The following is a 27,174-nucleotide window of genomic DNA, read 5'->3' on the forward strand; positions in this document are numbered from 1 at the left end:
ATGTTGATTTCATAAAACAGGAATACCCTGGTATCAATACTGGCTTTCCCATGTTCTCCTAACAATTTTTAACAATTTTACCTCTTCTATAATATTGTTTATAGAAGTTAGCTTAAGCCAGTGGGATTTTTCCTATCTTTACACATCTTTTCCTTCACTATTGGGATTCCTATCCTTATTTACCTGCAACATGCTGTATGTGTAGTTAGTTCCTTCAGAATTGAGGTTGAACCAAAACTGGTCTCTGACTTTTCCTTCAAAGGCACCATGATTAGTGTTAAGTGGACCTGAACCGTAGTTTGGGTTTGTACCAGACTTTGCCAGTTTGGATTCCTACTGGGCTTGGGCTCTGCTTAATACACCCCTTTCCTTTCCCTTTCACAAAATGGCAGCGCCCACATTGATTATGGGTGTTAACTTAATTAAATTTTAATGCCACTGGCAGAGTCACCAGCGGCACTTAAATCAATGGAAAGCAAGGAACATTTTGGGGATCATAGTGGAGCTATTTAAATTCTGAGATTTTGTGAGCTGTATTTAAAGAGTTAGCACACACAATCAGTGTCAGTAGCGATTACAGATGTTTCTCGTGGAAATTCCACTCAAAGGTCCACTCATGAATTACTATGATGCCTACATAGTATAACTATTATGAAAAAAGGATTCAGTAATTAAAAAAACAAAAACAAACAGAAAAACATTACTTCCTCTATAAGGAACTGCTGTACAGTTTTTTGTATTTTTACTTTTACCAATTCAATCAGACTGACTGCTAATATGGTTTAATAGTCATGCTGGTATGGATGAAGCAGTAACTGTGGCCTATGCTTCCTTGTTTTTAAGGAAAAGAAGAAGCAATTACTTTTCTTGAAAGAACCTCTGTGAAAAATCTTTAACAGCTCTTTAGAAAAGAATAAGTGACAAGAAGGATTTTATAAACTACATTAAAAAATCAATTAAGAGCTGTGACGAAATAGAAGCATTATCTCTATGGAGAATACAGAGATTTGTTTGTTTTATTCAAATCATATAACTTATCTGTACTAAACATGTGATCGCAACCATTTTAGTTGAACTTTAGTTGCGCTCCATTCTGTTTACTTTAAGAAAACCATGTGCGAATTGACGAACAACCATGTCGTGATGCAGGTGCTTCAACTAATTAAAAATTTCAAAGTTATTAAAACTCCAATTTCCCATCTGTCTCACCCCTGTGCTTTACCTAACAATTATAAGTGTAACTGGAGAAATTAAGATTACAAGCGGTTGCTCTTGATGGTTATTCCCAAAAACTTTCACAAATCATTTTCTCTTTTTTCGACAGACAGGTCTAACAGTATATTGTTTATCGCATGCAACTCAACAACCAAACAAGTATTTTTAAAGGTATTAAAGGATCCCACAAGTTCATACATCATACATCATGTTATTCAAACATGCTTTCATGCTGGGAAAAAACTTAGGAGAGCCGTAATATTACAATGCTGGATGAATAAATAACATTATTTGCACCAAAACCAATGATGCGCTGCAGTTTTCTAAAGTTGTATCCATTTTTAGTGCATCTTCATGCATTAAATATATGTTCCATGAGTGATGAAGAAATTGATAAGAAAAACAACTAAAACAAGGTATATATTTACAGGCGGTCCCCTGCTTAAGAAAACTCGACTTACATACGACCCCTAGTTACAAACGGACCACTGGATTTAGCTAATTTATTGTAGTTTAGTCCTAGGCCAGTGATGGCGAACCTTTTAGAGAACAAGTGCCTAAACTACAACCAAAATCCACTTATTTGCCATGAAGTGCCAACATGGCATTTCAAGCAGTAACTTACTGCTACCTGTTGAAGGAAGGCAAATTCAGACCATTATTGTAGCTTCTCTTCAGGAAGAATAGTGGGTCCAGCAAGATGACCTCCAAAGACAATGCAATTCAGTCAATACCTTCTCACTTTTCCTGCAGTTTCAAATAGCCATTGAAGTGTTGCTTTAACATAGCACTGAGAGCAGCATCCCTTAAGTTGCTTGGGACTGCAGGAAGATTTGGTGGATATGGTCCTGTTTGGTGATATAGGGGGGTGGGGTGGCCTGAGTGCTCACAGAAAGGGCTCCCGTGCCATAGGTTTGCCACCACTGTCCAAGGCTATAATAAGCAGCTATAACAGTTATTACAGGTGTCTGTAATGAAGCTTTATTGTTAATTCTGGTTCTTATGACAACCCAACATTTTTAATATCCAATTGTAGCAGAGACCTAAAAAGTTCTGGCTGGGATTACAATGATAAAATATACAGTTCCGACTTACATACAAATTCAACTTAAGAACAAACCTACAGACCCTATCTTGTATGTAACCCGGGGACTGCCTGTATATATAAATGTTGTATGTCATGCTGCATTCCTGTTATTTACAATACATATTAGCTGTATAAACCCCAATTTTCATACCCTTTTTAGTATAGTAATGTTAGATACTGTAATTTCTAAAATGCAGCATTTAGTAAAATACATAATAAGAAAAATGAGCAGCCATTTTTAAAGTGCATAATTCTTAAATGCAATTAAACTTCCGGCTGTTAGGAACCACATGGCAAATTAAGTGCATTGAACTGGGATTCATAAACTGCCTGTATCTGACTACCTTTGATGCACAGGTATCACCTAATCAATTTACTTGTTAATTAACATTAGTTTTCAGCCGGTCGCTGCTCAATGAAGTGTGTTTCTGGTAATAAGGAGAAAACCTTCACTAGTAAATCCTGAAAATATAAATGCAGAATGCATATTTTATAGATTTAATCAACCACACTCGGAAGAAAATGACTCAAGTGTATTATCATCCTTTAATCTAGATTCTGACTGCACTTATTCTGAGTTTTACATACTCTGTTATCCCTTTCACTAAAATTTAATCTTCAAGGATAATAATATTTAACATGCTTAGAAATGAAGATTACTATCAAATACAAATCTGCACTTATAACAACTCTAACACCGACTTGATAATCAAGTACATTTCCTAATTCTACAGACTCAAAAGTCTTATATTTACATGTGCTTAACAAAATTTGCTATGCTCAGAGGTGTAACTTGCGGGGGTGCAGAGGGTGAGGTCGCAACAGGGACCAGGGGGCTAACAGTGCCCATAAGGTGTCACTCTTCCATGAGAAGGGTTGTACTATAAACCATACATTATAGTTGGGGGCCTGGCACAGACTTTGCACTGGGCCTATGAGCTTCCAGATACGCCACTGCCTACCCTCTTGTGTATATAAAATATACCAAATGATCAGAATACAAAATAGACAATTGAATTTTGGTTTCTATCACAGTTCCATCAAACTGTAGACCTTAGAGACACTAAATGTAACACATATTAGGGCACATTTACTAAAAATGTAGGAAACTACACTAAAAGTGCTTTGCCTGTATATAATGCTTGGTGCTCCAGATTCATTAAGAACGTGATTCATGATTTCTGGCGCTTCCCTGCACTCCCCTGTCAGTTCAACAACATTTTGTGGTGCACCTTTAACATAGGGTGTGCAACAGACTTTGCTTGTTAAATCTGGTGCACAGTCTGACTGAGCACAGGAAAGCCCCCTATTTTGTGTTGTGTGATGCCTAGTGCAGCTGTGCCACAATACGGTTGTGTGCAACACATTTGTGGTGCAGACACTCCTTAATTACCTGTGAAAGCAGTTTTCACTAGAAAGAACGTGAAAAGTCTGACAGAAAACTGGCGTAAAGCCCTTAGTAAATGTGTCCCATTGAATTTCCGTTTGTCGGCTACATATTGAAATAATCTGGTCAGTTCACTAATCTCAAAGGGGTTTTCCACTTTAAGCAAATAATTTATATTGTTCATGTAATGAAAAGGAATACAATTGTCCGGTGTGCTCTCTGTATCAATTCATTACTCATCTTTGCTATCTGTCATTCAACAGGAATAAAAACTTGTACTGTGCTGTGTAACATCACATGCCCATGTAATCAGACGTGTGTGATATAGCAAGCTGTGCATCTTTTTCACATCACATAACCATGGGCAGGGTTTTAGCCACAGGAAGTAAACAATGAAGCTTTATACAGAATGACAACAAGCAGAGATCTAGAATGCTGTAAGGAATAGATACTGAAAGCATACTTGAAAATTGCACAACTTTTCATTATACAAACTATATTAGTTTTAAGGACTAAGCCGCCAGATAGTAAATAGCTACTCTCAGCTATAACAAAATAGATGGGAAACAAAAAAATATTATGTATCTATCTATGTATCTACCTCTCCATGCCTGTCACTCACTCACACCATTCCTGCCTTTCTCTCAGTTACTCTCCCTGTCTCTTTTTCACTCACACTCACTGGCTATCTGTCTGTCACTCATTCTACCCTCCAGTATCTCTGTCACTCACTCTCCCCGTCTGTCTCTCTAACACTCATTCTCCCCATCTGTGTCTCTGTCACTCACTCTCCTCATCTGTTTCTCAGTTATTCACTCTCCCTGTGTCTCTCTCTGTCACTCACTCTCCCTGTCTGTTTATATGTCACTCACTCGCCCTGTCTGTCTCTCTGTCACTCACTCTCCCAATCTATTTCTATGTCACTCACACTCCTTGTCTGTCTCTGTCACTCACTCTCCCCGCCTGTCTCACTGTCTGTTCACTAATGAGAGAAAGACATACAGGGAGAGTAAGTGAAAGAGAGACAGCCAGTGAGTTTGACAGACACACAGGGAAAGTAACTGGGTTTTTGTCACACTCACTGGCTGTTTCTCTGTCACTCCCTCTCCCCATCTGTCTCTCTGTCACCCACTCTCCCTGTTGGTTTCTATGTCACTCACTCTCCCTGTCTGCCTCTGTCACTCCTTCTCACCGTCTGTCTCTCTGTCACTCACTCTCCCAGTCTGTTTCTATGTCACTTACTCTCCCTGTCTGTCTCTATGCCACTCACTTTCCCTGTCTGTCTCTCTGTCACTCTATCTCCCTGTCTGTCTCTCTGTACTGGACTGTCTCTATCCCTATCCATCTTGCCTCACACATAAGCTGTATTATATTCATTGCCTATAGTAACCAATCAAAGCTCAGAGCTCATATTAATGACCTATACTGAGCTGTGATTGGTTGCTTTTTACCTCACATATTACTTCACATCTTACCTCACACCTAAGACCGTGTTCACACATTGCAATTTGCTTGCGTTAATGCATGCATTTTCAAAGTCATCACTACAGCTGAGAAGAGGAGATTTGCCTGATAACATTGCCATCAACATTGTGTTTACAAAATGTTGATAGCTTACAATGTTAATAAACGCGTTATAAAACACAACATGTGAATGCAGCCTAAGCTATATTATACTTGTTGCTTATAGTAACCTATCAAAGTTCGGAGCTCATATTAATGACCTGAGGCAAAATAGAAGCTGTGATGGGTTGATTATTGCCACAGCAGACAATGGGGCTCATTTACTAAGGGTACACAGACCGCACCTTCGACAGAAATCCCGATGATTTCCGTTTTGAGCTATCAGGACATGGTTTTAAAAGGGGGTTTTGGCACATGCGATCACATTTTGGTGCAATCGCGACAGCTTTCATGTGACACAAATTGGGGGCCGAGCCATTGGACGATCTGATGGATTCGGACAAACCGCAGGATTTAACTTAAAAATTGTGTCGTAAACCATGCACTTGCATGCATCAGGAAGAAGAAGGTGAACTCCGGCAGACCTGATCGGGGAAGCGAAACATGCAGGATATAGGGCGCACGATCTTTATGAATAACGGCTATCTAAGCTGTCTTATACTTATTGCCTACAGTAACCAATTAAAGCTTAGAGCTCATATTAATGACCTGTGGCAGAACAGCAACCAATCACGGCTCAGCTTCTAATTGCCACAGCAGCAGCAGCAGTGACAATGGCTTCTGTATATGGTGGGTAATAAGTGGATTTTGGAAAGTCCAGGGTGAAAATGTTTGCTCAAATCAGAATCTATGACATTTCCTGAGTCACAGAGAGTGACTGTGCAAAATTTTGGTTGTGTAAGCGGGACGGTGCAGATTCTTTTAGTGAACATACATACATGCATGAATACAAACACATACACTCAGCTTTATAATTTAAATATTATATATTGAAGTTAGTACTTTTATGTATACAAAATAAACAAATGTATGTTCCTCATTCCTTTAGGCCACTTCTACTTATCACAATTATAAGGCCAGAAAATTGGAATGACTGGAACGCATCCAAAATATTAAAATATTATAATTGCACAGACTGCTAAAAGATTTGATGATTTTTTAAATTTAAAGTGTAATTGATCTTTCCATAATTTCCTGTTCACTTGTTAATTGAAATCAAGCCACTTTTTGATTGCTATTAACTCATTTACAATTTTATTTGGTGCAAATTTAGAAAAAGTCCAATCAATTTTACCCCAATTACCCTAATTGTGCTACCTATCCTTTATTATGGTTTTGTTTTATGTTTGTTAAGTAATGATGATTCAGGAATTGTAACGCCCTTTCTGGCGCCTCCTGCACTGAACCGACAGAGTACACAAAATTTTTTTGTTTTTACTTCTGTCGGAAGTACCAGGGGGCACCAGAATGCCCCTTTTGGTGCAGAAATTTGTGTCGTGTAGTGTATAGTGCAGCATTGGAGACCACCAAAAAATTCCCTCTTGGTCACCTTGGATGTTGAATCATTATGCACCAGGTGAGTGTTGAGGCTGTGGCATATTTCCTTGACAAAGAAAACTCACTCGATTGTAGCAATGAGTCTTTTGTTTTGGACCTACTAACTATGATCTTACACCAGAACTACTTTATCTTTGACAAGGTTTTTAATAAACAGATATTGGTTATGGCCATGGGTGCATGCTGTGCTCCTTCCTACGCCAACCTATTTTTAGTTTGGTGAGAGGAGTAGGTGGTGTACCCATTGGCCGTATTCAAATCCAATGTGGCGGGCTAGTACCAGTAAATTGATGATATCTTGTTTATCTGGACGGGTACAAGGGAGGAATGTCAGCTCTTTATTGACTCCTTAAATATGAACCCCTGCAACATACATTTGACATCATAGATATCTGACTCTGCTGTTGAATTTTTATATCTCCTTTTTGAGCTTTCATCCAAGGAACTTTAGGGAAGGAATTTCAGTGGGACAATTCCTACAGATCAAATGAGATTGCAGTGATGTCGAAGACTTCAACACTCATGGAAGAGATCTAATGGAAAGATTCAAAGGACGCTACCCTAGGAAAGTTATTTCTAAAGCGTTTATCCGTGCTAGATATAGTGACAGATCATCCTTACTAACCCCACAACCTCAAACCACCAATAACACGATCACCACAGTTGCTTGTCCCCGACTATAGTCTTGCCTAATGACTCTGTAGAATTTTTTTAGAGTTTTGAAGTTTATTGAAAGGAAGGAAGTTATCATCCATGCATATACTATGGAGTCTATATAGAAAATGGAGTCTCATTTATTTTAAGTAACGGAAGATGGTCAAGTGGTTCCTCCACCTGACAACTATAGTATTAACCTTCAAAAAAGCAGGGGGCACTGTTGAATTTAAAAAAAATCGCATTTCACTTAGCACTATCCTTCCTTTTTGACAAGTACCACAGCTCCTTTAGTTGCCAGGCTCAATTCATATATAAGGGCTTCTGTACACCTTGTATGGATAGGGCTCAGTTTGTAATACCTTTCTGTTCAGTCTTGTGAAAGCTGTGACTATTGGATCAGGTGCTTTTAACCCCTTCCCGACATTTGACGTAATAGTACTGCATCGCGGGAGGTGCGTTCCCGCAAAATGCAGTACTATTACCTCATGCTTCTGGCACCGGCTCCTGAACGGAGCCGGCGCCAGAAGCTGCAGGTGTCAGCTATATATTATAGCCGACACCTGCCTCTAACACCCGCGATCGGTGTTAACCCCTGACATGCCGCGGTCGCGCTGACCGCGGCGTGCAAGGGGCATTTCAGAGGAATCGGACCCCCCCGCGGCGCTTACCGGGGGGGTCCGCTGCTCCGATCGCAGCCCCGGGACTGCCGGTGCCCGGGGCTGTGCGATCCTCCTGCCGGGAGCCGGGTCCTGCCTTCTGACAGGACCCGGCTGTAACACACTGAGCATGCGCAGCATGCTCAGTGTGTTACCTTACACAGTGTAATACATCTGTATTACACTGTGTAATGTGAAGAAGAGCTTGAACAAGTGATCAGTGGATCACTTGTTCAAGCTAACCTGTAAAAGTTAATAAAAATGTTAAAAACACTACATAAAAACACTACATAATAAAAATAATTAATTAAATAAAGTTAGAGTCCCCTAAACACAAATATTACCTATACACATGCAATAAAGTGAAAAAAAACACAAAATCGCCAAAAAACCCCACATATTTGGTATCGCCGCATCCGTAACAATCCGTACAATAACTCAGAAACATTATTGGACCCGCTCGGTGAACGCCGTAAAAACAAAACCCGAAAAACACGCCAAAAATGTACATTTTTCATAAAATCTCTACACAAAAATGTTCTAAAAACTGATCAAAAAAAGTTATGTGCGCCACTGAAAAGAACAACTCAACACGTAAAAAATAAGCCCTAAACTAGCTCTGTCAACCAAAAAATATTAAAGTTATGTCTCCGAAAAGATGGCGATGCAAAAACAAATGAGATTTCCTCTATATTAGTTTTTATCCAGTAAAATTGTAAAAATAAATGAAAAACTATATAAATGAGGTATCACCGTAATCGTAGTGACCTATGGAATGAAGATAATATAATATTTTTAGTGTACGGTGTACGACCCCCAAAAAATATGAAAAGAAAGTAAACCAAAATTGACAATTTTCTTTTCACCCATACATTAAAGAGTTAATAAAATCTCATCAAAAAGCTACAGACCCACTAAAATGAAGTATTTGTAAAGTGCATCTCATGTCGCAGAAAATAAGCCCTTATATGTCCAAATTGCCAAAAAAATAAAGATTGTATAGCCAATAAAAATTGACAATGCATAATCTGCTCTGAATGGCGCAGCTTCCCTTCGATGCCCTGGCGTGTGCCCATACAGCAGGTTACCACCACATATGGGGTATTATTATATACGGAAGAGATTGGGTATCAAATTTTGTGGAGCGTTTTGGTATTTTATCCACTGAGAATTTGTACATTTTTTGAAAAACATATTAATTTAGCCAAAAAAATTTTACTTTCAAAATTGCATCCGATTTTGTTTTAACCCCTGTAAAACAATTAAAGGGTTAACAAACTTCATAAAAGTTGTTTCACGTACGTTGAGGGGCGTAGTTTCTATAATGGGGTAATTTATGGGGTTTACTTTTATTTAGGTCTCTCAAAGTGATTTGAAACCTGAGCAGGTCCCTCAATAGCAGGATTTAGCGTTTTTTATGAAAATGTGAAAAATCGCACCTAATGTTCAAAGCCCCATAACATCCTACAAAAATAAGAGTATGCATAAAAAACCATGTCCACATAAATTAGACATTTAGTGAATGTTAGTTATTACGTTTTTTTGCGGTTATGATTATGTATGGAAAAAGTAGAACATTTTGAAGTTCAAAAATCAAAAATTTTTCTAAATTTTCACCAAATATCTGATTTTCTCATAAATAAATGCAAAACATACCACCAAAATTTTTCAAATAACCTGAAGTACGATGTGTCACGAGAAAACAATTTTAAAATCACTTGGATATGTTAAAGCGTTCCGAAGTTATAACCACTTATAGTGACACAGGGCAGATTTGAAAAAATGGGCCGTGTCAGGAAGGTGAAAAGTGGCTTCAGCGTTAAGGGGTTAAAGAGTTAGTGTTTAAAAAATGGACAACCACTCTTATAGGCCTAAACCATGTGTTAGTATAACAGATACTTGTCACAAATGTTATTAATACAGTTTATACTGTACTTTTGTGTGTCTCAATTTTTTTCAGATAATATAAATAATAAATCTTATTTTATATACCACCAACATATATCATACTGCTTTGCAAATTGTGGGGTATATCTACAGACAAAATAAGACTTTTGATCAATAAGATTGTCAGATGAAATAATAGTAAGTTGAGTGAGGGCCCTGCTTGCAAGAGGAGGAAGCGATGGCACATTAAGTGCTTGGAAAATGATCCAGCCATTCTATATAAGGTATAAAAATAATAAATATAATAGTAATAATAATAATAATAATAATAATAATAATAATAATAATAATAAATGCTACTTTGGGTTCCATTATGTAAACTAATAAGAAATATGTGTCCCACCATATAGCTTCTTTGCATAATACTAATCATTGATACTTTATACAAGGGTTTTCATATTTAAATGTATTATATTGTAGGTTAAATAAAAACAATGCTATTTATGTGTACTCTACATATTTAGTACATCAGCTTAACATATAACGTTAACGCAAATCCTTGTCTTCCAAAACAATCGATAAAAGTAATACCAAGACAAAGGTGTGTGATAAATTGGTTACGAACATGGAATATTTTTCATACCTGTGACTGTGGATGAGTGCATTAAAAGCCAATCCATCAGACCAACTGCTGGTGAAATTGATAACGTTGACCTGTGGGTAATTGCGAGTTGATTGGCGGACCCAGCTTAGTAAGATCTTTTCAGTATTTGTCTGCTGCAAGTCAGCCATAATGCCTTTCATTACATCCTTCACCTGAATAAGATATACAACCATCAATGTTTAAAAGTGTAAAGCAAGATAAACGGTTTATCTTAAAGCACAGCCCTGACGAATATAGCAAGTGGCATGTTCCTGTGCTAAATTGTTTTCTGCATCATCTAGATTATCAGGATTAAAGGGTTTGTCATATAATAAAATAGTAAGCTGGGAGACATGCATTAATCTGTTGTCAGCAGATGAAAGTTACAGGAGTGCCCTACCACTGAATCCTGGAAAGAGATAATCATAAGTTTACAAAAATAATAATAATAAATAATAGTATGATCATAACCGCCTTTTCTATGATAAAGATGCTTGTTTTTAAAATAACTGGTAAATTAATACGATAAAAAGTTAACTCACCTGCCAATGGAGAATGATACTCCAGATCAGTCCAAGGGTAAGCTTATGATTTCCATCCACGATGTCAGCACTGCCAATATTTACCAAATCAACCTGTATACAAATAAGATTGATTAAAATTATTGCTGCCACAACTGCTGTTTATTATCATTGTTGCCATAAACATAATCTACAGTACTTTTCCATTCAAAGAACTTTTCAAAGAGATTTTCAAAGAGATTTATAATAAAATTCCTAAATATCTTGATCTGTGCTAAACATTTATGAATAAGTCAGAGAACTTGGTGCTCTTATCAGTTACTTTTGTAAAATAATGATTAATGAGTTAGACATTTACACTGTTTATCAAGGCCTTCAAAATTATAATGAAGAGGAGTTCAAAGCGGACAATAAATAGTCCGGCCTGCTTGCCTCAGCATATCAGACAACCACAAAAGTGTATCAGACAACTACAGAAAACATAAATGCCAGAATGAGAACACGAAACAAGCCAAACAATATAAAACAGATAAGAATAATCACCAGGCCTGGTCAAAAAGGAGAACGCTACAAATTACCAGTAGGCAAAGCCGTAGGATAAGCCTGAATGAGAGCCCAGATAGGAAAACCAGAAAATCAGTAAATCAGTCTATAACCAGTGATGAACTGTGGGTAGGAAATTTACGCACAACCATGAATCTCTGTACTAGGTGAAAGGAACAGAGCTGTGCCAGTAACTGCAGATCAACTATTGCTGTACCAGAGAACTGCAGAGGATCTGGGTGTGGTGCAATTAGTCCAAACACAGCCAACACCATAAACCACAGTTCACACCAGGATGTCAGTAAAAACAAATAGATAAAATCAATGCTCCTTAAATCACACTCGGCAGACAGAGGAAGATGTTGGCATGGATGTTGCATAAATACAGGGTACACGTTACAGGCCACTGTAAATGTAGACCTGCCCTCTATTTATGCTCAAAAATGGTCACTGTCATATTTAACCCAAAATAGCAACAAACCTGCAGTCCTAAAGACAAACTGTCCTTCCAAAACAAATTCTTACTAGAGATGAGCGAGTATACTTGTCCGAGCTTGATGCTTGTTCGAGTATTAGGGTACTCGAAACGGCTCGTTGCTCAGACGAGTATTTCCCCTGCTCAAGATCGAGCATTTAATTAAAAAACACAGTGAAGAACAGTGAAGAAAAGAATAAAAACAGTGAACACAGTGAACACAGTGAACACAGGATCATTTAAGTGAAAAACACAGTGAAAAACACAGTGAAGAATGGATTACAGATGTTCGGCACATCTGCTAACTTGTCGGAACATACGCGCGGAACGGTGCAAACAAAATAGTATGTGAAGAACAATATATATGTGTGAAGAACACAGAGACATCGGGGAACAGGACAGAGACATCGGGGAGCAGGTCAGAGACATCAGGGAGCATCACAGAGACATTGCGTATCTCCCAACAAGTAAGCAGATGTGTCGAACATCTGCAATCTATTTTTCACTGTGTTTTTCACTGTGTTTTTCACTTAAATGATCCCGTGTTCACTGTATTCAAGAGCATCCGAATGGGGTGCGTTGATGTTCTCCTCAAGTTTTGGGACATGACCCAAAACTTGAGGAGAACATCAACGCACCCCATTCGGATGCTTTTGAATAATGTGTTCTGTTTACAGGAGACCGAACAGCGGGACCGGGCAGCGGCTTAGAGCATTGTTACAGGCATCAAAAGGAGTTGTGCCCTTGATGCACAACTCTCAGGGGTGAGTGGAATACCACAACACTGATATCCATATTATCAAGGTTAATAAACCATAGGAGCGCTCTCTGTCTCCTCTTGTCTCTCCCCCTCGTTCCTATATCTAGAATCCTGTGTTCACTGTGTTCACAGTTTTTATTCTATTCTTCACTGTTCTTCACATCTGCTAACTTGTCGGGAGATACTATACACGCGGAACAGTGAAGAATAGATTGCAGATGTTTGCATACATCTGCTAACTTATCAGAAGACATTCTTTTTCAATTAAATAACACATTTTATTCCCGAACCATGGTCCCTTTGAAAAATGCTCGAGTCTCCCATTGACTTCAATGGGGCTCGTTGTTTGAGACGAGCACTCGAGCATCAGGAAAGTTTGTCTCGAATAACGAGCACTCGAGCTTTTTAGTGCTCGCTCATCTCTAATTCTTACCAATAAAATAAAAATATAAAAAAATTTATGGATCTTCTAGTGCACTAAAAATCTGTGAAGTGTGTAGTCATTTAAACATTTTAAAAAAATAAGAAATAAGCATGATTGTACTAATAATGAACAACACATTTAAGTCAATTATGCCATGCAGTTAATGCATATTATATATAACAAAATATTATGTCAAAGTACACATCATCCTGCAAAATAAAAGCCAAAATGCATGCCATGTTTCTATGTCTTCTTTTAACTATGCTATGTACTATATGTAACACCTTATATTAGAATTCATTTGCAAATACAGGGAAATAATGAATACATTTTAAAAACACATTTGTACACATTAACCACAAAAAAAGGAAAAACCACAACAAAATCACTATTTATCAGCCCATGACAAAAAGGTAAGGACTGTAAAGATCACTGTACCAGTGTAAAGTCAGCAAAGCGTCATGATCACTTAGAACTACTATTGCAGATATTCTTCCCAAAGTCTATTAATATTGCAACTAAAATTTTAAAACATCCCACAAGAATATTTCTAGATAATTTATAGATAACCCACCCTTCTTGGTAGTTCATCCTACAGCTGTATATCTTCTTCTGGTAAATTCCTTTCACAGTAAAAACAATATGTGTAACCAATTACTTTATTAGGTACACCATGCTAGTAACGGGTGGGACCCCCTTTTGCCTTCAGAACTGCCTCAATTCTTCGTGGCATAGATTCAACAAGGTGCTGGAAGCATTCCTCAGAGATTTTGGTCCATATTGACATGATGGCATCACACAGTTGCCGCAGATTTGTCGGCTGCACATCCATGATGCGAATCTCCCGTTCCACCACATCCCAAAGATGCTCTATTGGATTGAGATTTGGTGACTGTGGAGGCCATTTGAGTACAGTGAACTCATTGTCATGTTCAAGAAACCAGTCTGAGATGATTCCAGCTTTATGACATGGCGCATTATCCTGCTGAAAGTAGCCATCAGATGTTGGGTACATTGTGGTCATAAAGGGATGGACATGGTCAGCAACAATACTCAGGTAGGCTGTGGTGTTGCAACGATGCTCAATTGGTACTAAGGGGCCCAAAGAGTGCCAAGAAAATATTCCCCACACCATGACACCACCACCACCAGCCTGAACCGTTGATACAAGGCAGGATGGATCCATGCTTTCATGTTGTTGATGCCAAATTCTGACCCTACCATCCGAATGTCGCAGCAGAAATCGAGACTCATCAGACCAGGCAACGTTTTTCCAATCTTCTACTGTCAAATTTCAATGAGCTTGTGCAAATTGTAGCCTCAGTTACCTGTTCTTAGCTGAAAGGAGTGGCACCCGGTGTGGTCTTCTGCTGCTGTAGCCCATCTGCCTCAAAGTTCGACGTACTGTGTGTTCAGAGATGCTCTTCTGCCTACCTTGGTTGTAATGGGTGGTGTCAACAAGGCATTTCCGCCCACAGAACTGCCGCTCACTGGATGTTTTTTCTTTTTCGGACCATTCTCTTTAAACCCTAGAGATGGTTGTGCGTGAAAATCCCAGTAGATCAGCAGTTTCTGAAATACTCAGACCAGCCCTTCTGGCACCAACAACCATGCCACGTTCAAAGGCACTCAAATCACCTTTATTCCCCATACTGATGCTCGGTTTGAACTGCAGGAGATTGTCTTGACCATGTCTACATGCCTAAATGCACTGAGTTGCTGCCATGTGATTGGCTGATTAGAAATTAAGTGTTAACGAGCAGTTAGACAGGTGTACCTAATAAAGTGGCCGGTGAGTGTATGTCACCTAGTGCACAGTACAGTGATAATATAAAATCCAATAGGGTTAAATTAGTTTTGGTTTCTAAACTTAACATAATTAGCTTATAAAAGGGTTTACTGTTCCATTCAGAATTACACAGCAGGGGATTGGAAGTTGTAATGAGCTATACTGATTGAGCAAGAGTAACTTGTATCCCGGTATACAATAGCTCCATTTTACAGTCAATTCTTTACTGTTGGAATTGTGTGCTTGCCATCACACATTTCCAAACAGAATATAAAGTTCACTGAAAAAATACTATCAGATTTTACCTCTCTTAGTGTATATATGATTGTTCTTGTAGATTTAAAATCTAGAAACATTAAAGAACAACTAATTTTGGAAGATTCATAAAGTAAATGTAAGAAACTGTAAAATATCTTAGGAGAGCAGTGTGTTTTGTTCACCAAGATACTTTGCCTGATAATATGCTCCCTTATTCTCTCATAATCTGCCCTTTAGGTCTAAGACCTTTGATGAATTCCATCTGTCAGAAAAAAAAAATAAGCTAAAAAAATAAACTCCTTTCTGCATAGCACCATAATATTAATGTCTTACTATTATGCCATGATTCTGGTACCAACTCACAAGCGAAGTTGGTGCCAGAAGCTGTGGGTGTCAGGTGTATATGAACTCCTTACATGCCACGGTCAAGCATGGCCATGGCATGTAAGAGGCTTCACCTGTGTATAGGACCCCCTGTGCTGCTTAACGTGGGAATCAATTCCTTCCATGGCAGCCCTGGGGTCGATATTGTACTGTAGTATTTGGGGAAGAAATGCAGCAGAAGTCCTTCAGATTTGCAAATCTAAAGCACAAAGATGTGCTCTTTATTCATGGAACATGTAACTTTTCGACTTAGTAGACCACATTCATCAAAACTGCCTGTGGAGTATGCAGGGTGTACCAAATTAATGAAAAGTGGTGCATGTTCTTTATAAATATGGTGCTCCCTGCCCTTCTGCAGCAGAATGCACCAACTTTTTTTGGTGCACATTTAACATAGAAGATTTGACACAATTCAGTCGGACACTACATGATAAATATGTCGCAAACTCTGACTAAGCACCGGAACTAAGTAGAAATGTGGCACAGACACTTCTTAAATACAAGTGCAAGCAGTTTGCAAGTTCTTTGTAGTACAAAGCCAAGAAGAAAACTGGCACAAACCCTTTACTAAATCTGGGCCAGTGTTTTTCTCACGCATATTGTATACTACAATTGAACAAATGTTAATAACCCATCATCTTTTCCTTTGACCCACATTTTATACAAATCATATACAATACAATGTGACAGCATACTGAATACAGTAAATGTGTCATAGTGATATATACTATTATGTAAATAATAAGTATCTTGAGTACCATAGACATGTATATCCACTGTATGATCTATTCGTTACAAACATAGTGCTCCCAATGCATTACTACACATTTGCAATGTCATAGTGCAGGGAGTCATATGACTTAATGTCATTGTAATAAAGTATAAATAAGTTAGCAAATGTACTTTGGCAACAATATTCTAAGAGATTATATCCTTAATATTACAGAATTACTAAGGTCCCCTATGATGGTCCATAGGAGGGCAAAGCAACTGAAAATCTAATATATGCAGATGTCACAAATGGTAAACAGATCACACATAAAAAGGGCCATAACAGCAACAATATGATTAACCCCTTAAGGACGCAGCCTGTTTGCAGGTTAAGGCTCGCAACTTTTTTTTGAAATTTGACCAGTGTCTCTTCCTGTGGTAATAACTTTTGAACACTGTTACTTATCAAAGCGATTCTGAGATTGTTTTTTCCCCACATGTTGTACTTCATTTTAGTGGTAAATTTTGGCTGATAAGTTTTGCGTTTATTTACAAAAAAAAGAAAAAAATGATGAATTTTTAGAAAAATTTGCCATTTTCGAAATTCAAAATCACTGCGTTTTCAGGCAGATAAATTTACCACCTAAATAACTTGCAGAATAACATTTCCCATTTGTCTACTTTACATTTTCATAATTTTTGAAATGAAATTTATTTTGACGTCACGCAGCCTACAAATCGAATAGCGATTTTCCGTATTTTCGGAATTGACTATTTTGGGGATAAATACTGTTTGAAATCAAATTTTACATATTTAGCAACAAAACCCCCCTATATAATCAACCCATTTTCAAATCTGCACCCCTCAAGCTATCAGAAACAGCATTTACAAAGATTGTTAACCCCTTGAGATCTTCATAGTAATTGAATCAAAATGGCGGTGAAATTTAGAATGGTCAAATTTTGTCGGTTATACGTTCATTTAGCCCTAAAATTTACACATTTCCAAAAGATAAAAAGAGAAAACTCACCATAAAATTTGTTCCACAATTTCTCCTGAGTGCAGCGACCCCCCACACGTGGACATTACTTGTGTTATGGGGGCACAGCGAGGCACAGAAGGGAAGGAGCACCCTGCAGCTGCCAGGATTTTAGTTTTCTGGTTGCCCCCTTTTGAAGGCTATAAAATTTTCGCTTTTCCGTTATTGGGGTCATGTGATGGCATTTTTTTTGCGGGACGAGATGCTTTTTCCAGTGTTACCATTTTGGGGCTGGTATCACCTATTGTTGAAAATTTTGGAACTTTTTTTGAGGTCATGAGTAGAAAAGCATCAATTCTGTACTGGATTTTTTACTTTTTTTTTTTTTCGTGTTCACCGTATAGCCTAATAATCATGTTATCTTTATTCTATGGGTCGATACGATTACGGGGATACCAGACATGAATATTTTTTCTTATGTTTTACTAAATTTGCCAAATAAAACCCTAATGTGGGGGAAAATCTATAATTTTTGCATCGCCGTCTTCCAAGTGGCATAACATTGTTACGTTTTTGGCTACAGAGCTGGTTGATGGCTTGTTTTTTGCGGGACATGTTGTTCTTTACAACAATATCATTCTGGAGTACATATGTTTTGTTGATCACTTTTTATTGCATTTTTAGTGGGATATAATAGGTAAAAATCATAATTTTTGGCGGGTTTTTGGCGTTTTTTTTTTTACGGCGTTCATCATATGGGTTCAATAGTTATTCAGTTTTATTCTATGGATTGTTACGGACGCGGTGATACTATATATGTGGGGTTTGTGTTATGATTTAGACTTTTTTGAGCGTTATATGTCTCTTTATATGTTTTGGGGCTTATGGGCATTTTTAGTGATTTATAAAGTAATTTTTTATTGAAAAACATTATTTTGTACATTTTTTACATGATCCACCATGGGATATGAACAAGCAATCATCTGATTGCTTGTTCTTGATAATACTCTGCAATACTAATGTATTGCAGGGTATTATCAGTGCCAGCCTATGCAGATGCATAGGCTGACACTTTGCCTTTAAGATGACGTCACAGACGCCATCTTAAAGGTAAACCCTCCAGGCTTTTCTGGGGTCCCGATCGGACCCCAGAGGAGCCAAAACAGCGATCGCCCCCCCCCCCAAAACGGTGCGGGGGGGCCGATCGTGGGGTAAAGACCCCCAGAAGGTAGGTTAAATGCCGCGGTCGCGTTGACCGCGGCATTTAACGGGTTAAACACCCGCGATCGGAGCCCACTCCGACCGCGGGTGTTAGCCGGGGATGTCAGCGGTAAATTACCGCTGAAATCCCGCGGCTAACGATGCCGGTTCGGCTGCTATACAGCGCTGAACCGGCATCGGCTCTGCGCAGTAGCTGTACTGCGCTGAGCGCTAATCGCGGGACTCAGCGCAGTACAGCTACGGCGCAGAGCGCTAAGGTGTTAAAGGTGGTAAAAATGTAGAAAAAAAAGTCTCACATACCCAGGCTTCTCTGTGGGTGGGGTCCTTTATGGGAGTGCTCCACAGCATCTGGCATGCAATGCAATCCAAAAACCGGTGAAGGAAGACCGGGGCACATCCAAATAAAATCCAATTGCAGTCTTTATTAAATGCTCATAAAAGAAAACACACGGAGCGTGTGCATGGTTGGTGTAGGTTCGATAACCTACGCGTTTCGGCTTAACACTAAGCCTTAGTCATGGTACAATGCAAATACCTCAAAAACCAAGTGATACACCTGACCAATTAGCAATAGTATACATTATATCCGGTGACTGAAGTGAACAGCTGGTAAAAGAAACAAATATCTGTAGCATCACAGGCATCAATGGTTAGCAAAAGTATAGCAATGTACAGCAAGCATTAATAAATATACGGGAGGTCATTTTTCAAATTCATGCCCTTTGAATATCTGGAATTCAACGCCAAAATCAAAAATGCTTCTCTTTTAAGGAGGACTTTACTCCAGTCTCCACCCCTAGCAGAGCAGTTAACTAGTTCAATAACAAAAAAACGTAGCGGGGAAATATCTTTGTCGTGAACCTCAAAAAAATCAGCACCTGAGGCATTAACGTCCCCATTCTTGATACCTGTGATGTGTTGGGCAATGCGAGTTTTTAGGTTTTGGATTGTACAGCCGACATATAAACTGGCACAGCATATGCAACGAATAATGTAGACGATGTATGTCACAATTGATAAACATTTTAATATTGCAGATCTTGTCTTTGTTCACTCTGAATTCCAGTTTTCTATTATCCGCAAAAGTGCAGACATTGCACCTAGAAACCCCTTACCGATAGCCATGTTATTTTTCTTTTTGGGATTAAATAAACTGCAGGATAGAATATTACCCAAAGTTTTTCCATGCCTGTGTCCATCTTTCATAATCTCATAGAGGATGGTAATCCTTATTAAGAACAGTTATGTATTTTTGGATCATTCTCTTAATTTCATTAAATTGTGGACTGTATGGGGTACTAAATGTGGGGATGCTGGTGGATGATGTTGGGGATGTGCGTTTTTTCTGGAGTAATTATTTTCTTTTAATACCTCCTAGCTTTTTTGCGTGCATTAGTGAGAATACCCCCTCTTCTTTAGTTTGTTTACAATTATGTTGGACTGTTCTTCAAAACTAGTGTCATCCGAACAAATACGTTTAGCATGGAGAAATTCTCCATAAGGGATAGCTTGCACTGTATAGAAGGAGGACAACTTGATGCCAATAGGATAGAGTTTCCTGCCGATGGTTTAGCGTACATGGTAGTGGTTAAAATATTGTGATTGGCTGTAGCTGTTATTTTAATATCAGAAAATATCTTTTAAGGGAAGGTGCTCCAAAAGTAAACTTTAAATTGATCTTATTATCATGTTATGAAATCTGTAACCTTTTCCTTTTCACCCTGCCACACCAGCAGAGTATCGTCAACATATCTGCCATAGAACGGTGGAGGTCTTCCTTCACCGTTTTTTGGATTGCATGGTTAAAGGTGATACTTTCACATATCCAAGGACATGCAAACGACATCAGATAAAACAATCAGACTTTGTTATTTATATCAACCAATGCCTAAGTCAAGAATTACTTAATTACAGAAATCGACTATCAGGGATAGCAAAATAGAACTCCCTATTCCAGAATCAGAATCATATTTATATCTTTGCATCCTTGTATATCACTTGTATACACTTGAGTAAGTAAAACTATTTTGAAACGTTAAATCATTCCATTTATAAAAAGCACATCTTATTTGCATCAAATCTGCTGCTGTTTTCCTTGCTGAATCTAGTGTGGGGTCCTGGCAACAGGAGCCGACAACTGTGGGCAGCCGAACATATGATAGAAGACACCAATGGGCAACTTCAGGGGTGCTGTCTCATTCTCTCTATTGTTTTGTAGCATTACAATACAGTGGCTTGAACAAGCCATCAGAGCATGGCTTGTTGAAGTCCAAGTATTAACGAAAAAGGAAAAAAAATTAAAGGAATGTTAAAAACATTTTTACAATAAATAAATTCTTTCTTTATTTATTTTTCAAAGTCCCCAGAAGAACATTATAAAACATTCAAAGCTCAAAAACACAAAAAATATATTTGGTATCGCCATCAACAATCTGTACCACAAATCTGAAGCATTATTGGATTTGCACAATGCACGCTGTAAAAAAATTTAATAAATGAGGTATCACCAGAATCATAGTGACCCATAAAGATAACATATTATTTGCACAGTACGGTAAATGGCTAAAATCCTAGACAAAAATAGATGATCTTTTTTTCCGGTCTGAGAAAACCCAACCCCAAACCCAACCCCCTTTAAAGGTTTGTTAACATTTAAAAATAATTAGGCTAAGCTTATTCTTATAATGTGATCGATTAATAACATTTGTTGCGGCCATTTTTTTTGAGACACGATTTCTTTCTACTTTGGATGTATCAATAGTATTTTTTCTGCCAGCTTCAATGATAAAGTGCTAGAAAGTGTCTTTTAAATAAAATAACCATTTCGGCTTTCACATGTAACAAGTGAACAATTCTTTATCCAAATCTTGATTTTTTGACATGATAATCCAGGTTAGTTTAGCATTTCCATAAGGTCACCGCGATTTATGAATACATTTTATGCAATGCAAGCTGAAAGAAAGTTCTTCACAAACTGATAAATCAATATACGATATTACTTAGACATCTAAAGCAGTGTCCCAGTAAAGTTCCCAAGTAGTGCAATACATCAAAATACTGAACATTCATCTTTCACATGCTATCCTAGGAAACAGCAACTTTTCTTAGCGAATAATCTTGTTCATTTGAATTTATCCTTGAGGTGAAAGTTGATAGAATTTGAAAAAGCTACTGAATGTTGTGCAAAGTTATTTATCATTTCACAATATCAAAAGTTTAGAGTATAATAAAAGTGATGACTTATTTACACCATTGACTTTAGCTGCCTCTTGAAAAACCCAGTGAATGCCGTAGTATGCAAATACAATGTTCTTTATAACCTGCATCTCAATGTTAATAATGCAGAAGGCCTTACTGTTTTGACCTCAGAATTGGCAAAATGGTCTTACTGTCTTCTCTCATTGTGGAACGATGCAAAGTTTTGGAAGTATGTGTATCTTTGTTACACAAAAAACTTAAAGGGCAAGCAACAGAACAATTACATGAAAGATTTTCTGTAGACAAGAAAGATTTATATCATGTTCAATAAGTTTGGACCTTCAAAACACTTACCCATTGTATAGAAGATAAAGGGGAGTTTTATCAGACGTATCTGAGAGCAGAACTGTTCTAGTTGTCCATGGCAACCAATCAGAGTCAATATTTCATTTTCCCACAACAATGAAAGCTGAGCTCCAGTTGGTTTTAACCCCTTCCCGCCACAGCCCTTTTTGGTTTTTGCATTTTCATTTTTCACTCCCCACCTTCAAAAATCTCTTTTTTATTTTTCCATGCACAGAGCTGTGTGATGGCTTGTTTTCTGCATAACAAATCTGATATTCCATGCTGTGTACTGGGAAGCAGGAAAAAAATGTAAAATGTAGTGTAATTGGTGAAAAAACGCATTTATGCCGTTTTCTTGTGGGTTTGGAATTTACAGATTTTACTGTACACCTGAAATGACATGTCTACTTTATTCTCTGTGTTGCTATGATTACATAGATACCAAATTTGCATAGGTTTCATAATGTCTCATACATTAACAAAAATTAAAATCTCCTGTACAATTTTAATTAGTTATTTTGCCATCTTTTGGAGCTAATAACTTTTTCATACTTCGGTTTTCAGAGCTGTGGGTGGTTTTTGATGATGTTTGCAATGCTAACATTTTTAGGACTGTACAACCTTTTGATTACTTTTTATAGAATTTTTAATATTTTTAAAATGTCAAAAAAGTGCAATTTTCAGTGCTATTTTCCGTTATGGGGTAAACACAGTGAAAAACTGTCATTATATTTTGATAGTTAGATTTTTACTGTTTATTTATAGTCATATGACTTCTAGGGAAAGGGGGGGATTTTAATTTTTAGGTTTTCTTATTATAATTACTATTACTATTACTAGTCCCGATGCATGGAGAGGGTGCACAGGCTGAGCCCTCTCCATAGACCGTAAGCATTTGCTGCATATTGCAGTATATGGTAGAATCGATCAGACAACCGTGGATTAAAGTACCCTAAGGGGTCTATAAAATAGTGAAATTAAAAGTAAAAAAAGTTTAAAAGAAATTAAAATAAAAAAACCTAAAAATTCAAACCCCCCCATTTTGCAAGAACTGATATAAATATAAATAAACAGCAATATATAAGATATAATGTAAATTACCAATATACTTTCATTAACCCCTTAATGCAAAAAGACGTTCCTGAATGTTGCGTAAGGGGGAATATGAAGCAGCCTCATAGGCTGAGCCCTTTTCATACTCACCAGCGGTTTGCTTCACAATGGAAATTAAAGAAAACGACAGAAAGTAGCACCAAGTACCAATCCACACTGTAGCTGTAGATGTATGAGTAAAAAAAAATCTTTTATTTTTCACTTTTCACAAATATTCCCAGGATATTCATCCACTTAAAAGGTATACCTTAGTGAAAACATTTGAGGTATAACAGTTAAAAATAAAACTAATATACTATACATAGAAATATACACACTCTTTAAGAACTCAGGCTGGGCTAAAAAAAGAGGCAAAAATGGCACTATTAGGGCCCAAGTGCACAGCGAGGCATCGGACCCCAAGGAGGATACTGTGTCATTCAACTAAAGCGTGAGTGTGACTCTATACAATGAAAAACTAAAGATCTGACAGTCGTAACAAAAACCTGTTGTTGGACCTGTATCCTAAATACCACACAGAACCATTTTTGTTTACTCTTTCTTACAATAGAGACATTACCATCTAGTCAGAGCGTCACGGACAGTGTAAAAATACAAAGTATCGACTTAAATGACTTTGGTAATCAACAACTAAACAGCAAAAATAAAGAATAAAACATTACAAGGACTCAAAACAATCATAGTATCCACAGACCACATTTTTGTAGTCTATATTCTATTTTTAAAAGGCAGAAATGTGCACTTGGGCCCTATTAGTGCCATTTTTGCCTCTTTTTCAGCCCAGCATGAGGTCTTAAAGAGTGTGTATATTTCTATGTATAGTATATTAGTTTTATTTTTAACTGTTATACCTCAAGTGTTTGCTCTAAGGTATACCTTTTAAGTGGATGAATATCCCGGGAATATTTGTGAAAAGTGAAAAATAAAATATTTTTTTTTATTCATACATCTACTTTGTGGATTGGTGCTTGGTGCTACTTTCTGTCTTATTCAAATTTGCTGATACAGTTAAGCACTTGTATGTCACCATCAGCACGCCCACTGTCCATTTCCTATCAATGTTAATGTCAGGGTAGTGCTGCGATAAAAAAAAATTTTCTTTTAAAAATAAAGAAAAGTAAAAAAAATGTATATTTAAAAAAAACATAAAAATTCAAATGAGTCCCCCTTTCCCTAGAAGTTATATAAATAAACAGTAAAAATCACATTATCTTAGAATCTGAAAATGTCCGATCTATCAAAATATAATAACGTTTAGCGTTTAACCACGTAACAGAAAATAGCGACTGAAGTTGAAAATACCAAAATTCGTGAAAACTGACACCACACACAGCTTTGTACACCAAAGTATGAAAAAGTTATTAGGCAGAATACAGTAAAAAAATATATTTTTTTTTGTACAGTAGGTTTTAATTTTTGTAAATGTATGAAAAAATTATAAAACCTAAATATTGTATCTTTGGATCATTCTGATCCAAAAAATGAAGTAGGCGTGTCATTTGGGACACTTAGTGTAAGCCATAGAATCCAAACCAACAAGAAAATGGCTCAAATGAATTTTTTCATTTTCAATGCATTCAGAATTTTTTTCCGGATTCCCAGTACATAGCACAGAATATTAAATACTGTCACAATGAATTGCAATTTGTTACGCAGAAAACAAACCCATACACAGCTCTTTATGTAGAAAAATAAAAAGGTTATAGATTTTTGAAGGTGGGAAGTGAGAAATGAAAATGCAAAAACAGAAAAGGGTCTGGTCCTTAAGGGGTTAAAAGATCTGTACCACTTTATTGATATGTAAATTGAAGTCTCCTGTCTACCTCATTAGCCAGACATTCCAGACCATTAAATGGCTGCAAATGGAGTGTCATGTGATTTTTATCTGTCCATGAATAATTGCTTTGCCAGGACCTTGAACTTAATAATTCATGAACACTAACATATGGTCCCAACATGGATATTACTCTTGGTCAGAGATCACATGACCCTCCATATGCAGCCACTTTATGGTCAGGAATGTCTGGGTGCTTAGGTCAAAGACAGGAGGCTTCAACAAATCATTAAGATGGTGCAAAATTTTTAATAGATGTATATCCTGCCCTCACAAACATTAAAATACCCTTAGGTAAAGTGGCCAACTATTTAATAAAAACTGATCAAAAGGTCAAGCAGTTCCCAAAAAGATAGCAATGAAGGTTTTTTAATTATTTAAAATGTTTGAAAACACTATAAAACCTTGATAAATTTGCTATCATAAAAACCGAACTCATGAGAAAATGGGGCAAATGCATTTTTCACCTATTTCACTGTATCAGAAATTTTTTCCTACCACCTAGAAGGCTTGGGCCCCCGGGATACTCCCAAACTGCCCGTATTATAATCCACTACTGTAATCTTTTATAATTCTGGATAAAAATAAGTAATTACTTACTTTGTTTTTTTGCAAGACTTGAAGTGCTTTGTTGACATTGTTTAAAGCATGAACCCTTGTAGAACCCTTTTCTTTTACCTGTTAAAAATAAAGATTTATTGAGAATTTTATTCAATATAGATGAGAAATGACAAATGAACATATTGGGGTAGATTTATAAAAAGTGACCTAAGGTTAGACAGTGTAGATTTAGACTAGACAGTCTTATTCTGCACCAGATTCATATACATGTCTATAGCTGGATGATAAATCTGATGCAGTATAGGACTGTCTAGTCATACTCTACACCTCCTAATAGCTGCTTCTTAATCAAAAACCAGTTTCTGTCTAGGGGTACCCTGCTCTATAATATCTATATCCACTAATATGGATAATATCAATATACAGTCCCCAACTTAAGAACATTTGACTTACAGACAACCTCTATGTCACGGGTGCCCCTGCAACCTCTGTCTTTGGTCGGAGACGCACCCATGTACCTCTGTGTGGGCCGTTGCACCTGTTAAATTTAAAGGGCCAGCGCATCAATAATTGGTGCTGGCCAGATACCTTTCCTGATAAATTCCCAGCCCCTTCCTGTGTTCCCTGCCGGATCTTTGTGCCTCACAGCCTTAGAAAAAGCGTGTTCCCATGTCCTTTGCGTTTATAGTGATTTACCATTGTGACCTTAATTCTGTTCCTGACTACGCTCCTCTGCTGCCTGTCTCGACCTCCTGCCTGTCCCTGACTGCGATTCTGCCTAACGTCTGTGTACCTTGCCTTGGCTGTCAGATTGGACAAAGCCACACCTGTGGAGCAATCTATTGGTACCACGCCGCAGCAAGTCCAGCCTGCTTTGCAGCGGGCTCTGGTGAAAACCAGGTACCACTTAGACTCCTGTCCCAGGTGTTGGCTTACGTCATCCTCAGTGGTCCAGTGGGTCCACTATCCATGGAGCCTGACACTCTAGTTAGAAACTAGAACTTTAGTAACCTCTTTCTTTCAGTAGAAAGAAATGTTGCGGTGACCCCAAATCATGTACAAGAATATTGTATTTGTGCCAAAAAATGCAATAAAATCGTGGCTCCAATGGCTTTAGGCAACCCCTGTGCTTTGGTCGTTTGACCCCCGCCGGGGTCGCGACCCAAAGGTTGAGAACTGCTGCAGTAGAGAGACATTAGATAAATAGATAGATGGATAATTTGCATTCTGCAGGTTGTAAAGATTAAGAACAGCATGTTATTTTGTATTTATTTAGACTGTGCTGCTGTTTTTGATTTTCTTTAGATAGATCATTATCCCCTAATTGGATTTCTTGAACTTTTCTATTGATGTTCTATAGTTGTTATTATTTTTATTATTATTATTATTATTATTATTATTATTATTATTAATATTATTATTATTTCATTTATTTATTGAGCACAATTATATCCATGGTCCTGTACATTCAGTAAGGGGTTCAACTACATCACATTTAGACAAG

General features: G+C 37.5%; 1 protein-coding gene across 13 annotated transcripts in view; it reads right to left on the reverse strand.

Annotated features, from left to right (window-relative positions):
- DMD (dystrophin) overlaps positions 1-27,174 on the reverse strand; it is a 1,566,296-nt gene that overhangs the window by 1,127,891 nt on the left and 411,231 nt on the right. For all 13 annotated transcript variants that reach the window (XR_011853162.1, XR_011853161.1, XM_072135922.1 and 10 more), the window contains 3 exons: positions 25,710-25,787; positions 11,096-11,188; positions 10,554-10,726 (listed from right to left, as the gene is read on the reverse strand). Coding sequence is in view for 11 of the 13 variants with exons in the window: in XM_072135922.1 (XP_071992023.1) it covers positions 10,554-10,726; positions 11,096-11,188; positions 25,710-25,787 (344 nt within the window). In the remaining 2 variants the exon portion in view is untranslated. The remainder of the gene's footprint in view (positions 1-10,553; positions 10,727-11,095; positions 11,189-25,709; positions 25,788-27,174) is intronic.

This window comes from Engystomops pustulosus, chromosome 2, assembly GCF_040894005.1.
Source record: "Engystomops pustulosus chromosome 2, aEngPut4.maternal, whole genome shotgun sequence".
NCBI classification, from domain to species: Eukaryota; Metazoa; Chordata; class Amphibia; order Anura; family Leptodactylidae; genus Engystomops; species Engystomops pustulosus.